Source organism: Nipponia nippon, unplaced genomic scaffold (genome assembly GCF_047370975.1).
Source record: "Nipponia nippon isolate SJK-2023a ecotype South Korea unplaced genomic scaffold, ASM4737097v1 scaffold_10, whole genome shotgun sequence".
In the NCBI taxonomy this organism is placed as follows: Eukaryota; Metazoa; Chordata; class Aves; order Pelecaniformes; family Threskiornithidae; genus Nipponia; species Nipponia nippon.
The window spans coordinates 37,499,422-37,515,695 of NW_028262291.1; the positions used below are offsets into that span (position 1 = coordinate 37,499,422).

Here is a 16,274-nt window from a genome sequence, read left to right on the forward strand (position 1 = left end):
CTTCCTATTATTAAAAAAAAAATCTTAGATGGGTTATGTTATTAAAAACAAGGAATCAAACATAAGTAAAACTGATGCAACTCCATTTAATCAATGTGGGAATTTTTAGTGAATTTGTGCATTACAGACCTACAGTCTGTCTGAAATTTTCAGGAAAATACAAATTGAGAGTTTCTTACACATTCGCCTTGAAGTTAACAGACTAATTACACTAACTGATTTATTAATAAATGGGGCTTTTTGTCTAATTATTGTAAGTACTAACAGACTGGGGAACCATTTTAAATGTCTAATGTGCCTTGAAACCATTTTTTTAGGTTAATTACATTTCTCACTAAAGTCACTATAGATATGCCCCTTAGGTTTTACACTGGAAGATTAAAGAAAAAAGTAAAGATGATTACCTCATTGGCCAGCTCCAGTAATACAGGGGCAGCCGCATTTTTCATCACTCCATTCAGGTACCTAGACAAGACAAAGCCAGGTAATTCTGCAGTGGCAAGAAAAGGCCAGTTTATACATGTCAGTATCCCTTGTGAATCTCTTTCATTTGGGGGAAAGTACTCCAGTACAGAGTATTTAATGGGAAATATTTTAAGAAACAAATATTTTAAACAATCACTAACTCTCCAGGGTTGTCTCCTTTTCATCTGCAAAATATATCAATCGCAATTAAGTCCCTGGTAAAAACCACAATAAATGAAGAAATTAAAAAAATTTTTGGCTTAATGACATACAAATAAATTATACCCGCACTACTTAAAGATGCATCACAGGCAAATAAACCTCTATTATTCACAGTAAAGATTTTCGTTTCCACGTGACCTTCAACTATGATGGCACACTGTGTATCTTACTCAATTCACTACTGTGCACAAAAACATAAATTCTGGAATTTAATCCACGTTTTATCAACTGGGCAGTAGTTTAAATACTAAAGGCTTACTTCAGTGAAATCAGAGTCTTAACAATCAAATTAATATTCCAAAGAGAAAAGAAAATAAGAAATATTTAGGATCCAATAAAGAGTGATAGAAAGTAATTATCGTATCAATGACAAAGGCTTAACATTTCCAGTTAACGGTATTAGACCAATATGGATACACAGTGATGTTTCTGACCATCGCATCACACAACATCACCTTCCTCACCTCTGTTACTTTCACTGTTTGATGTTTACATTTCAATAATGCCTAAAACCTGTTCTCAGGAGTTGATGAGAAGAAGCTCTGTTATTGGAAGTCACTTTGTGCTTTGCAACCATGTGGAAAAGAACAATAGTTACCAACATTTGAACCTGCTCATTTATCCTATCTGTATTTGCATAGCACATCATTACTGATATCATTAGAAGGCCACAGCCTTTCCAACTCTATCATTATCTATCCATCAGAAGCCACTCTTCTGCTCATTAGTTACAGACATTAAAATTCTTTATGATTTTACCTTTCTGTAGAATGGGTGTAACACCTTTACATAAACCTCTTCACAGAGGATTAGAGGCCTTTTTGTTTGCAAGTTATTCTGAGGCTTAATGAATAAAGGAAATGATAAAAGCTTTTTGCTGTAACCATTTCAATTCTACATAAAAAGCCACAAAACAAGATGCCTTGTGTATAGTTAAACGTTGAAAATTTATAACAGAAGAAAAAAAGGAGAGATCATAAACAAAATACCTAACCAGGAAGATTTACTTGAGATTAATGTTCTAAAACATGCATCTAGTTGATCGAACAGCAAAGCTACAGCTGACAATGGAGTAATTTTCTGTCAGATATTTCTAACACTACTGGCAATTCCATTATGGACTAACAGGTCTCACATGTTGATGGCAATACTGATCTTAAACACTTGCTGGTCCTTCTCGTCATTTGCCTTCGTATTTGCCTAAATTTAAGACTAGTAAGTCTCAGCAGAGCAGCAGAAACTACTTCACTCAACTGTACTTCTACTTGCTCCCAATAGGTACCACTCGAAATGACTGCCTTCAAAAATTGGTAGTTTCTGACCTAGGAAAGCAATAGGAGAACAATTATTTGCTTGTATGTGGGTGGGAATAGGAAGGAGCATACCACACAGACTGGGGTTTACAGCGGTAAGATGGATGCTACAAAAGAGTAGAGGAGATGTTTGTCATGTTTATGCTTGAGGCATTTCAAACTGGCTTCTGACTCAAGTAGTCTGCCCCTGTAGCTTACGAAACATACTGCACAGTAAATCTACTAAAACAGGATTGAGGTGAGTTTTCTAACTATTAACCAGAACATCTCTGATTTTAAAACATGTGCATTTTATTCGGCCATGTTAATACATTTGCAATATGAAATACCCAGAAACAGCATAAAGAATGATTTTCCCTATCACCACCATATAGCTTCATACATAATGCATTAGTTATGTACTATCATACTTCAGACAGTACAGAAGGGGACAGGAGACCAAATCCTCCTACCTGATGTGAGCCAACCTTAATCATATCTACAACCTTACTGACACCAATACACTGCTGCTTTGCACAAAGCAAAATTTGGTCCCATGTTTCAGGATTAAGTTGTTGGAACTAGTAACACAATCATCATAAAAGTGATTTAAATGATTTATATGTGTTCTAAGAAAAGAGTTATTTACACAGCAGTTACAATTAACATAGGGCATTTCACTGAAACTGTGCTAGTGAAAAGTAATTAAAAATAGTATTGTATATACATGGTTATTAACACAACAAAATTTTAAGCCAATATTCTTCCTAAACAAGAATCAACACTAGGAAAAGTGCAATGTTATCCAGTGCAAATTTTTACAGAACAATACAACTAGTAAAAACCAGAAAATCGAACCCCCAAAACAATTCATACTAGATATTCTAAACCAGTGTCTGGTATAATCAAGCTGTGCTTAGGTTTTAAATATATGATTCTGCGGAAGCACAGTTAATTGTTTACAAATGAAGGCTTTTTGTTTATTTTCCTGATTCATACAGATTAATATCAAGCATAAATATCAGACATCTATAATCACAAGTATGAACTCACTTGCCATGCAAGCTCCTCAGATATGTCAGTCTACAAACTAATATTTTAATTGGGTACCTTTACCAGTTATCAGTATGCCCCAATTATGTCATTGCAATATTTTTAGTAAAGCCTATAGAAGTAACAGGCAAACTATAAGGTGTAGCAAATACAATTTATTAGCTTAAGACGCAAACAATTGTAAAATATTGTAAAAATGACATGAAGGTTTTCATCCTTCCTTAACAGCTATTTCTGACACTTCCGTTGATAGAACCGGAGTGATCTAAAAATTAGTGCTTTAACTGGCAATCCATGAATTTAATAGGTAACTTTTTCTAATGTAACACAAATGTTGTTTTAAAAGTACAAGCAACTGTAACAGAACAAGCTCCCTTGCTGTAAGGAAGTTATCATCAATATTAGTCTTGACACAGAAATCCTGTAATTATAAACTGTAGGCAATATATAATAAATGCTATCACATACACTGTAAAAAATATTTGTTTAGCCTGACTTAGAGCCAAGGAAGTAAACCCTTTCTTAATTAGACTAACCAAAAGCTGAAAAATTTCTGCATTTTCACTGAAAAACATTTTTAGGTGAATTATTCTGTATTCCTCATCCCAAATTTTTAATTTATTTTTATAGAAAATTAGCTTCATAAGCTAATAAGCTAATTTACTCATAATTGCCATAACAATTAGTAGTTATGATGATACTCTTTAAGCGGGGTGGGGAGGTCATACCTTTGGTAGTAAGTTTCAATAGCTTCAGCAGTGTGATGCTTGGCATGTGTTCTTTTGATTTGTTTCTAGAAAAACAAAAAAACAGAGTCTTACAAATGTGTCATAGATCAAAACACAGAAATCAACTGCCCAAACACATGTTCCTTGGTTACACTTTGATATATAAACTGAAGTATGATTTTAGATTTTGTAGAGAAATGACATTCAATCTACCTATTGAATTGAACGTCTTCAGACTGTACTGCAATGTACCATATATGTAAAAGCCAATAAGGTCACAATAATTGAATCTAAATAAGTTTACTGAAGGCTGCAGAGGGCAAAGAAAAACTTGTTCTCTCTTTCAACCTTTGTATTAATTTTCCCTCAATTCAATTCCATCTAAGTCTGGTGCACTCTAGTTTTACAATTCAATTGGCATTTTTAACCAGGAAGAACATTGCTTAAAAACAACTTATTTGAAAAACTACAAAAAGTAATTCCATAGAGACTTGCCACTTGACTGACACCTGTCATCTCATGATAAATGACTCCATTTTCTGCCTCTCTTGCCTTCTGCCACTCCGGCAATGGTCATTTATCATCATCTCTGTCAGCAATGGAAAGCAGCACTGACAGTGCAAGTCAGCAAACATTTAGCACATGGAACCACGCAACACAGGGAAATTATTATTGTCAGAATAATAATGGTTTAGCATAATTTATTACGGGTCCACCAAATAAGCAAAGGCTAGATGTTATTAGACAGATGGATGGGTAGGCTTGGCAGCCATCCACTGAGACTCAGGCGGTGCTTGATGTGGAAAAGGGAACATCCTCCAAACCAATCAGAAAGCTGGCAGTTCAATTACAAAGAAATAAAGGGACATTCATCATTCAATTAGGCACCTGTCAACCCTCACAAAGGAGAAAACTTCTAACCTGGTACTCCTGGGAGAAGATGCTCAGCAGAGTGGACTGCGATTGACTGGAACAAATAAAAGAAGGACAAAGTTAATTACTGGAGTGCACTGCAAAGAAACAAAAGAGAAGGGAGCTTCAAAGGTAGGCCTGCTGCCCTGTAATCTAACAGAACATGAAAACAAGTGTGGAAAAGTTGTTCCAGATGAACACCTCAGACAAAGGCTTCCTGCTGCTAGGTCAAGGAGAGAGTGTATGAGGGAGGAGAGGAAAATATAGCAAGAGTTTCAAAGCAAACGAGCATATTGTTTGGCTGATTCCTTTTTCAGCTTCAGAACTCACAAAGTTCTATCAGGAGCAGGTAGCTAAGTTAAAAGGGAACAGGCAAAAAGGAAAACAAAGCAAAATTTCCATTAATAATTGATGGAGTTAAATTCCATCAGCAGTTGGGAACATGCTGCTTGTTCATTGGCAACATATTGAAATTCATTTTGTTAGCAGCAAGGGAACCTCTTCAGTAGCTGTCTCATATTCAGGTTAAAAAATCCCCCCTCTGTCAGAAGTAGCATATGGGACCACTGGAACATTCCCACTGAAACTGATGTGCTTTGAAAATAGAAACTTTCACAGCAGGAAGCCGAGATTCCCCGGAGTCGGTCATTTCCAAAAGCTGCCATAAGCTTCATTCATCTAAGGCTCCACTCAATGTCAAACACCTGGCAATGAAGCAACCTGGAAAGCATTCTTCCCAAGTGGGAATTTTTCTCTCTGAATTGTTACCATTTAGAAATGGGACAAGATTTTTTTTCCCCTCTGAAAGGCAATCAATACCACACCGCTACTGTTTTCAATTGTCCTCTGTGGATGTATCTACCTCATCACATCCTGAATACAATTAATTACTCCTGATATATTTTCCTACTACATGCAACTTGAACAAATTATAGTCTCAATAAATCCAGTTTTATGGTACAGCAAAGCATTATGAATAATTAACATTTTTCCTTTCATGAACTTATCTACTAAGGCATAGCATAGGTAGTTCAAAGATTCAGCAATGTCTAAAGTCTTGCTCTTCTGCCAGGTTTCATGTACATTCAATGTAAATGTTCTCTCTGTACTTAAATGGCCCTTCTTGCAATTTTCACACCTCAGAAATACTAATTTAAGATACGGAAGTCTTACTGCCATTTTCTAAAGGGAAAACTGAGGCACAGAATGACTAAATGGTTTGTTCAGGTTTAAACAGACGGTATGTCTATGCCACACCATGTAAAATATTACCTTTAAACCAACCAGTTGAAGCTTCACCAACAAAGCAAGTAGGTTAATGCAGTGCTATGCAAAGAGCCTACTAGTTTGTCTTATCCATATCTGTACTTCCAGCATCTTTGCCATAACGCTGTATTTTGGGCTTGTCTGCCCAGTGCAACATCTGTGTGACAGCAGTAAGCTGAGCCTTGATCTCCGTTATTTAACACATGAGAATGTTCACCCTGAATACTCACTGACTGAATGCTAAAAACGTAGAAAAATGACAGCAACATAAACTGACTAATATACAGACTTATCAAATTAACGGATTACAGAAAAATGAATTACAACATAGTCAAGAATTTAAATATTCTTAAATATACCTCATTTGACACAGAGGCCAGGAGATATGTACCACAATGCCTCCCCAAAAGGTGCACCATCCAATTATGGCAACCTTCAACATGCATGTGTAATCATTAGAAGGTGAACAAAGGAAAGAAATTAAGATTATATACTTATACAGGCTATATACATATGCAAAGCTAAGGTATTTCAAATTGATTTATTTAAAGAAAACCTTCAGGCTATAAATAAGTTGGCTACATATGGCCCCCTAATGGCTCTCCACGTAACTATTATCATCTTGCAGATTTACACGGTCGTAATGGTAGAACTGAATTTAGAGAAAAGATGTGTAAAAAACCAAAACAAGACAGCATTTAACTGGATTTCTGGTTTGAGTTCTCTCCCACTGACATACCAATTTTTGTATTTTGAGGCTATTCCCAGTATGATTACTGTACTTATTGTACCATTATCCTATTATATTCACTGACATATCAAAAAGAATTAAGACCATTATCCCACTCTTCACACTCCTGACTCTTGTCCATTTTATTTGTTCCCTTGGTGTCCTTGGGTTTTGCCCTTCAACTTCTGTTTAGCCCGACACTCCTCTCCTATGCTTCCAACTGTTCAGAATCACGAACCCTAAAAAATTCAGTCCAACAACTGAACAAGTTGGATATATACTGGATTGCACTACAAAAACATTATGACTGTGACAAAGAGAATTATTTCAGTAGTACCATTCAAAGAATTTCACACCTTCCTACCAGAAGATCTTTCTCCTTCCACAGGAGAAGTGGATTTATATCTTCACGTGGCTGCTTCCATGTTTATTCTGGTTAATGTAGTTCCCCTCTTAAACACTAAAACCCCCTATCTGCCACTCAGCGTTCCCTTGCCACAATTCCATTGCCATAACTTCCTGGCAAAACGAAACAGCCCCATAAAACACGGCTGGAGCATCTATTGCAAGATGCCATTGACAGAAAGCTGAAACATCGTGGTTTCGGAAAGTGCTGAAAAAGACAGCACTGGGCACTTGGAGAGGGGACTGAAGTCATGAACATGCATTTGCACTGCAAGACAGCATGATCACAACTGCTGATACTGACACCAGGGCTACTGCTGTGTACGTTATCATTACTTCTACAGGAGCAGCCAAATTCCTAGGGCTCCATCCGTCCTCTGACGCTTCTATACAGGATTTCAAAGCAGCAAATGAGCAGACAAATTAATATAGCTGAGGTACCCAGGAAAACAAACATAATACTGAAAATATCTTTTATTCAAAATAACATTTCAATGCTGCAGTATTGCCTCCTGAAGAATAAACTTTATAGTAAGCCTCATGGCTTACTGGAAGGCTAGGGATATAGACATCTTTGTGTCGAGCAAGCTTTTTTGTCGAGGACCAACTGTAGAGCCAAGGTACAGATTTCCTGATTTTCTGAAATAAAGAAACAAAAAACCCCAAACTCCTAATTCCAAGTACTACCTAGTTTAAATAATTAATAAATTAACTGTTACTCATCTTGTAGAACTAAACCTATTTTCCAGGAAAACAAGCAACCTTTCATCTTAAGTTCTGTAGCAGCCACTTTCATAGAAACATTTTCTTCTGCAGTTCCAGATGGTAATGGATCTAACTCCCAGAGCTCTGTTCAAAGCAACCAGCCTTGCTCTTCAAATATCGTCTTTTTCTTGTACATCAACATCCATAATGAACCAATTTACCTTTTGTTACTCTGTGTTGATGTCGGTGGCATACTTCCATCTGAATGCCTGATGCACTTTGTGCTCTTGTCAATACATAACTGGATTTAGGCAGAAAACCAAAATCTAAACTCTGCTACAAAATGCCCGTTTTTTTTAAAGACAATAACTTTTATTTTAAAAAATGAAATGTCATTTCTAGGTTTCAAATGATATAAAGATATAAAAATTTTCTTACCATAAAAAAAAAGTATTACAGATATCAAAGTCCATCCACATTTGAATGGGATGAATGGGATGCCCAAGTCAGACCAGAACAAGAGATAAGAGAAATTATCTCTAAGATCTTAGAGATCAGTCAAGCTAAAAAGACAACTGCAAGTCTGGTGCTGGAAAAAGAATATGCCTCATCCTCATTTAATATGTAAGAATAAAATTTAGACCATTCTCTTCTAATGAATCCTGGAATTGGGTAGAGGAGGAATGCTATCATCCCTGAAGAGTATTTCAGAAGTGTTTTGTTTTGCAGTGAGTGTTCATACATAAACTAGTAACAGATAATATGCTGATGCAGATCAGTGCTTCATAACTAGGCTTGATATAAAACTCTGGCCAAGAAGCAGCTAGTAAGGATGAAAAGAATTTAATTTGATCAGATCATCTTCTCAACAAAGCAGGCTTGCAGATCTAGCCAAGATTTGGGGTGCTGTCCAACTTAATATTTGCTATTTGCTACAGCCTAACCAGGAGAAATCCAAACATGACAGCTTCTTGCAAATAACTAATTCTTTAGGGATAAGACAAAACTTACACTTTTCTACTTTATTTTATGAGATTACTGAAAATGTAAAATTTTAGGTACAAAACCAAGTTTCCACTTGTTTCATATATTCATTTTGAAATGAGTTTCCTTTCCTTCATCTTTAACTCCACACTTTTTGCCTAAAATAGAAAGACTAAGCTTTACATTTCATGTATTTTACCACGGAACAAAGGAAGAGTATCTAGAGAGATCTGTACAAAAAAAAAGTCAAGAGTAAATATGAACTGCAGTATTTAATCCAGTAACTATTCACACAAATGGAGACAAGCAGGGGGAAAGCAAAGTCCATAATGAGACAAATATATATTATACATAGAATAGCCTTGATTTTTTTTTAAACAAATGAAATCTACAAAGAACATTGCTTCATTGCTTCCCTTTCACAAAACGAAATACTCCACCTCATTAACATGATAAATATATTGGTTAAGAAACTGAGTGTGGGGGCAGGAGCCGCATTTCCAAAATTCAGAAGCTGTTATGTGTGAAATCCCAAAGCAGCAGTGTCAAACCTTCTCTTGGAAGTGCATACAGCACTGCACTTAGCCATTGTACCAATTCAGGCAGGGGGAGAAATTGTTTCTTTCCTTCCACTGTCTCCAGTGTGAGTATGTAGTGCTAGTCATATCCCTTCGTGAAATGTTCTGAAGCAGACAGCAAGAGTCTCTCATTTCTAATAATTGCAAAGAACGTCCCCGTTCCATGTATAATAAGTTTTTAAATATTTTTACTAATGCAATATTGAGCTTTAAAACAAAAGTAATACATAGAACTTAAGGCTAGAATTGCGTGGTGCTGCCATGCTGGATTAAAAATCTGTATGAGGAAAGAAATATCTATATTTGACGAATTTAAATGACTGGGGGTGGAAGGGGAATCCTCCTCACAGCTATCCTGAAATTCCAGAATGTGTGCCTAAAATACATTTTTCCTGTTACATTGTCAAAGACGTGAAAGAAACCCAAACAGCCTTTTAAATTCTCATCTTCTGTACTGCAAACACTTTGGAACAGCGACTCCTAAAGTAAGCAATGTTTCTACGCTGCTTATCACATGCTAACCAGTCCACTCTTATTTCTAAAAACTCTGTCAATAATGGATTTCAAATAGATCTAGCAGCATCGGTTCATATGCATAACACATGCACGGATGCATAAAGCCTCCGTGGCTTCCCAGAACTGCAGGGTGTAGGCTAACAAGCCCCACAGTTACACCTCTAAATCAACTAAAGCCAGCCTGATAGCGAAATTCCCACCTGAGAGGAGGTCACAACTAGTGGATTCTCAGAATTTCTTCTACGCGTCAGGATTGTCAGGATGGGAAAAAGGCTCCTTAGCAGTCTGAATGGTCCCACATGAGGATCCAGGACAGCTCAGGAATAAAAAAGGCCTACCAAAGCTTGAGAACCACTAGGCTCACATGCATCCAAGCACTAAAGAACATGGGACTAGAGAGGGAGACTCACCGACATCTAGAATAGTTACGGCTTTAACCTCTCTTCACTGCAGCTTTTAATATTAAAATCTTTCCTAAAGTTTTAATATGCTTGCAGTCACTTCTCTGAATGAAAATTCTCAAAAAGCAGATTATTGTCTCTGTACATGTTTGTACTGTATCATTCACAAATCTAACATTGATTTATTGGAAGTCAGTGAATTACCAATTTAAGCTAAATCAATATATGTGTGTGTGTGTGTGTGAATATACATGTTTAAATCAATATATGAGTTTGAACTGGAGTAACTAAGTGACATAAAAGTACCTAAGTCTTTAGTTACAACACAGTAACTTCTGTGAAGTGGCTGTCTTCCAATGTTACAGCTTTCTAGCTATACCAGTTCAAGTCTGGGACACAAAACCGGTTTTATTATCTCTGCATAAGAAGCCTTCCATACAATGAAGCATTATCAGTAGCTACTACTTTGGGAACTACAAAGCCAATACAGTGCTGTTGGGGAAATACTCCCATTACAAATCTATTAATACTATAAAAATTCAATAAATATATATATAAGACAAGAAGTACCTGCTGATATGCTCATTTCAGACTTAGTACCATCATACTTAAAATCAAGATAAAATTCAAGCTCATCTGGAGAAAAACAGCACTAATCAATTTTGAAATTCTCCGATAAGTTCAATAAACTGTACAACAGCTCAACTCAAAAGGTTTAAACATGAATCACTTAGTAAAAATTGTCTTTGCATCAAAGTCAATTTATACCTTTGGTAGGATCAAAAATAAAAACCAAAAGTAAAGAGTCCAAGGAAAAAGACATCCAGCATTGCAGGCTTACGCTACCCAATGATAATAAAAAGGTTAAATGCAGGCATGTGCATACAAGTTTGCTGCCTATAGCCAGGGTTATGAGAATAACTGTATGACAAAGCTCCGAGAAGGCTACTTGAGAAGAGTCATCACTTCTATGACCTTGACACTGGTTGGTCCCACAACTTCTATACAATTTAGTGATGTGCGAGAACAGATGATGGTGCAATACATAGAAATGGCAGCATTTAAAATTCATAGTAGCATAAGGCCATTACTTTTCCCACTGGGCCACTTGAACTTTAATAATGTCTGACCTAGTTGGCCAATAAGTTCTAGCAGCAGACAGAGGAAAATTGCCAGTATTAGATACTGTTTGAATGATTTTTCATTTAGAAAGACTTAGAAGTTCCTTTAAGAACAGGGCACCAATTCTTTCTGTAGACACCTCATTTCTTGGTGTCTGTTGTAACAGCCAATGTATTTTAAAACAACTGCAGACTATGAACAATCTGTATCAGACATGAAAAAAAATAAAATGCAGAGGTAAATACAAATTATCAATACAGGCAATGATCACAAAATAACGCTAGCTCTTTGCAGAGAGAAACTCCACCTTCTTTCACCCACACCACAAAAATCTAACTTTCAACAGCAGGAATACAAGTGTAACTCAAAATATGCCATATTCAAATGATTACAAAGTATTCCTGATCAAGCCCCCAAAATGAAAAGAGAAATCAGAATAAAGATGCATTTCTTCCATTCACATACATATGCTTATGATGAGAAGAACAATGTTATGCTTTAACAGTGAATAAACATTGGCAGATATTATGGTTAAAAACGGAACTCTGAAAACACAGGAACAGAAGAGTGGTATTTCCAAATGAAAAGAAACTACTTTTTGGTCGTCATATTTTAATAAGCAAGTAGAGAAAAAAAGATAGTAATTTGCCCCAGATATTGTTCTGATATTTTTCATTTCCAGAGTTGAACAGCACAGTGCTTATTGCATTAATGTTTGAAACCTACTTAAATGCCAAACCCACTTTGTAAGTAAATACTCTTTCACTAACGTTTCAAGAAAAGTCTCTTCCATAAAAACATGAAACTATTTTGTAAGGTTCAATTTTCAAGCTGAAAAATATTTACAGATGCAATACAGAACCAAAATATATTCACAACACAGAATTAAAAAATATAATGTCAGTGCTAAAACATGAAATTAAAACTCTCAAGTATTCTGACATCAGGCTTCAATGACTACTCAATCTTTTCACTTTACACATACCAGAACTTCTCTGGTACCCTTTGATCATCTAGTCAGGGAGTCCATTGACAAAAATAAACTGATAGGAGTCAAATAGGGTTTGCCTCCCACATACACCCTGATAATCATAGTACTTGTCCTCCACATCTCCACCTCCTGGTATTCTCTAAAATTCTGCTTTTAACTCTACCAACAAAATTTCTCAGAAAATTAAATAAAAAAAGCAAAGCTTGAGACTAACATAAGCAGATGATTTGCTATGTCTTTGTCCTCAACTACTCCAAGTTACTTAGCAAGAAGCTTCCTAATATCCAGGAAAGAATCAGTGAACACATCCCAAAGCAGAGGCACAGAGCAGCATACCAGAGACTGAAGAGAAAAAAGCAAAGCCTCTGCAAATTCCTTGTTTGCACTTAACTGTGCATCATCCACACTTTATTTCAATTTACTTCAGTTAACATTATACAGAAAACACATTTGCAAGTTTGAGCTTTCTCTTAGTACCACAATCTAAATGTTGAACCATTAGACAAAAATACACAAAAGTTGTAGTTATCTGATGACAGTTGGGCAAAGAAAGATGCTCCTGGACTGCAACAGCAATGGACCTCAACAAGCAGTTGAGGCAAAGAAGCTACAATTTAAACCATCCCTCACCTTTCCTATCTGCCCTCTTGATAGGGCCAAGGTCCATACATTGAAAAAACATTTACTTAGCAGGCTATTACTGGAAAGAAATATTTGATATATTCATTTTGTGTTCATCTTCCTCATTTTGTTTGGATAACTCCATCGCGCTACTTCCCCTTCCCTCCAGGAAAAGAATCTGATTATAGAATGCCTTGTCAAGGCAAGTTTTTCAGATGCCAATCTTAAATTTCCTGACTGTGGAGAAAGGGGAAAATCATTCTACTTTATACCTTTTTTTCTTCAAACCTATATTGTCCTGTGTAAACTAGATGTTTAAATTCAATTTTAGAAAACTGTTTTTATGAGTGAATGGCATTTTGAAGCTAATTAGACTGTTCATTTTATGTTAAAAAATTAGCCTGTATGTAAAAAGCGTATCTGTGCCAATTTGAAACTAAATAAATCCCCAAACATCCTTAAACAATTTGCTCCTAAAAATATATAATCAAATTTAGAAAACTATAAATTATATTTAAATTTATTATTTACAAGCAATTAATTATGAAGACAGCCAGGTGGCTTTCATTACATAAATTACTGTTAATGACACTTGCCTCATGCTGCTACTGTATTTAGCATTTGCATGCATCACATGTCAAGCACACACACTGTTGCATAGCTATCTCCAGGGTAAAAAGTGAACACCTTAAGTCAAGAAAGCTTCCAGTAATCCAATCAAAATTTTTAATTCCTTAAACAAGTCAGGATCTTATTAATGTTTCCCATACAGGCTATAATTTAAAGAATTTTAGCTCTATCAAACATGGATGATACAGAAGAGTAGTTTTAGGTAAATTCCAATTTTGGGAACGATATAGATTTAAGGTAAGAAATGAATCCATTTATAGCTAGTCCCCTGGAGATTTTTAGTCTTAAGCCCTAAACAGTGTTTATCATTGATAGGTTTATAATTTTAAAGCTACTCATAATTAGAAAACAAAACAAAAGAAAAAACACAGAATAATTCTTGTCTGTCTACCTAGCCAACAGTACAGTACTTTGCCTTGTATCTATAAGTTATTGTACCATATATGTAGATATTTACAAAGTCTACTTTCAGCCCCAGGGGTATAGCTTACTGTGCCATAGAGGGAATAAACTAATTTAATTCCACTATTTACTTCCCATTGGAAAGATGGCAGAAATGCACTAAGAAGGAAACCCAGCTGTTCCCTTTCACTAGTGGTCTTCCAGCACTCTTTTTTAAAAAAGCTGTCTACCTACAACTGGCAGGCAATATGAAAGGAACACCTGACAAGAGGTGATCACAATATTACATTATTCTATCCTAAAACTTCTCTAACCTTCTTTTCCACTCCCACCACCAGGATTTTCCTTTCCCTTCCTCCTCTTTCCAGAGGATTTATTTTTTGGTGTTCTTACACTGCTCTGAAAATCCATATAATGCTTTGCTCCTTGCAGTGCTGCAGCAAAGGCTGGGTTTCCAGAAAAACTCTTACTCCGTGCACTAACTGAACAGAATCAGCTCCGATGTAAACAATCAATAGGTTCACCATACAGCATCACTTCCATTAAGCACTGAAATTTGACCAGTCTTGGTAGAATGGGCCCAGAGGCCTTGGCAGATAAATGTGGAAGCCAAGGAAGCAGGAAAACTAGTTCAACATCAAACATTTGTTCTATGTTAAAATAAACTGAAGATGACCTCAACACGCATAAAGTCATATGGCATGACTCACTGACACTTCTTAAATTTCTGGGAGTTGTCAAAAACATAATAGAAATATACATTGTCATCTTTACATTAAGCACATAAGGACCAGACTTTGCAAAAAAAAAAAAAACAAACCCAAAAACATGAGAAGGGGGTAACTAAACTTCACCGGAGTTCAGTGAAATTTGACTGTTAACATCCTTCAGGCAGCTTTCAAAAAGGCCTCACACAAAACATCCCAACCTATCCTCTCCCATTTTAAAGTCTTTATACATTATAGTAAAGCAGCAAAGGCCACAGAGCCTTTTTCTTCTTCAGATTATTTTTAATTTGTTCTTCACATTTAAATATCAGGTCTTTGTATGTTACCTAACTTCTAAGAGTGGCAAATCAGCAGAACTAGGACATCAGAAAACAGTGGAAATTGAGAAGATAGAGAAAAAAACATTCTGAACTGGACTGTTTACATTTCTGTACGTTAGTCAGTAACTAACAACTTCTCTGATATGTTCTTATAAAAGAGTGTGTATTCTTATAAAAGCCAAAGAGTCACCCCCTTCACTTTTAACTAAAGGGCATCTGAACATGTTTCCCAATCAAAAACAGGGATGTTGAGACCTAGTTTATAGAACCCAAAAGATTTAGAGGGAAGGGGGCTAAGCCATAAATTAATACTAATTTGGAGTGGATAGTCTTTGTTTTCAAACTTCTCCTTTTACGAATAAGTAAAAGTTTCTTCTATCAACCTTCATTTAAAAGGAATCTCTCCTTCCCCACAACAGTAAAGCTTTAAGGCCAAAAATGGAGAAAATGGCATGAATGTAATTTTTAGTGAAGCAGATATGCAAATACTTTCTTCTCTCAGTACGCCAAAGTATTTTGTTAATGCACCACTTTCCACTAAACCAACCGCAAACAAATCTTTAACTTAAAGTTACGGCTGTTCATATGTAATCTGTTACCTGGATTAAAAAAAAAAAAAAAAAAAAAAAAAGGGCAGAAGGCCTCTCTAGCCACCTAATCACCATATCAATGACACATGCCACAACAGAGAAGCACTAGTTTATTTGATTGATCATGGTAGATAAACTCCAAATAACAGAGAAATTAACAAATGCTTGACATTTGCTCAACATCCATTATTCTGACACTGCTTTCAGGATTTCAAAGCCTGGGAGTATGCTTAATCAACATTCATATTCCCTAGTGAGCTACAGGCACCATATTGCGCCCCGCCTTAGTACTGATGAAAACTGCATATTGGCCATTTCCAAAATGTTCTGGGACTCCACACAGGGCCCCTTCTCTCCCTTGTTCCTGTTCTGCAGTTTTCTTTTAAATACTTCCAAGACAAAAGCATCTGCCAGTTTTTCTCTCTAGGGATGTATGCAAAATGAACTTAACAGTTTTAAGGCAGGAAAAACCCTCACATCTAAATTCATTCATAGGACAGAAAAGGGCCTAAGAGGCCTCTCTAGGGACAAAACCCTGCTGAAATTTTCCCCGACAACAGTGGGAGCTTTATAAAATCTAAGTCCAGACAATTTCCAATTCAAATGCCCAGCA

At 36.1% G+C, this 16,274-nt stretch overlaps 1 protein-coding gene across 4 annotated transcripts in view; it reads right to left on the reverse strand.

Moving 5' to 3' along the window:
* Nucleotides 1-16,274, reverse strand: part of CDIN1 (CDAN1 interacting nuclease 1) — a 127,130-nt gene that overhangs the window by 96,043 nt on the left and 14,813 nt on the right. For all 4 annotated transcript variants that reach the window (XM_087746638.1, XM_087746635.1, XM_087746637.1 and 1 more), the window contains exons 2-4: nucleotides 4,682-4,727; nucleotides 3,761-3,825; nucleotides 405-465 (exon numbers count right to left, since the gene is read on the reverse strand). In XM_087746638.1, the coding sequence (XP_087602764.1) occupies nucleotides 405-465; nucleotides 3,761-3,825; nucleotides 4,682-4,727 (172 nt within the window). The remainder of the gene's footprint in view (nucleotides 1-404; nucleotides 466-3,760; nucleotides 3,826-4,681; nucleotides 4,728-16,274) is intronic.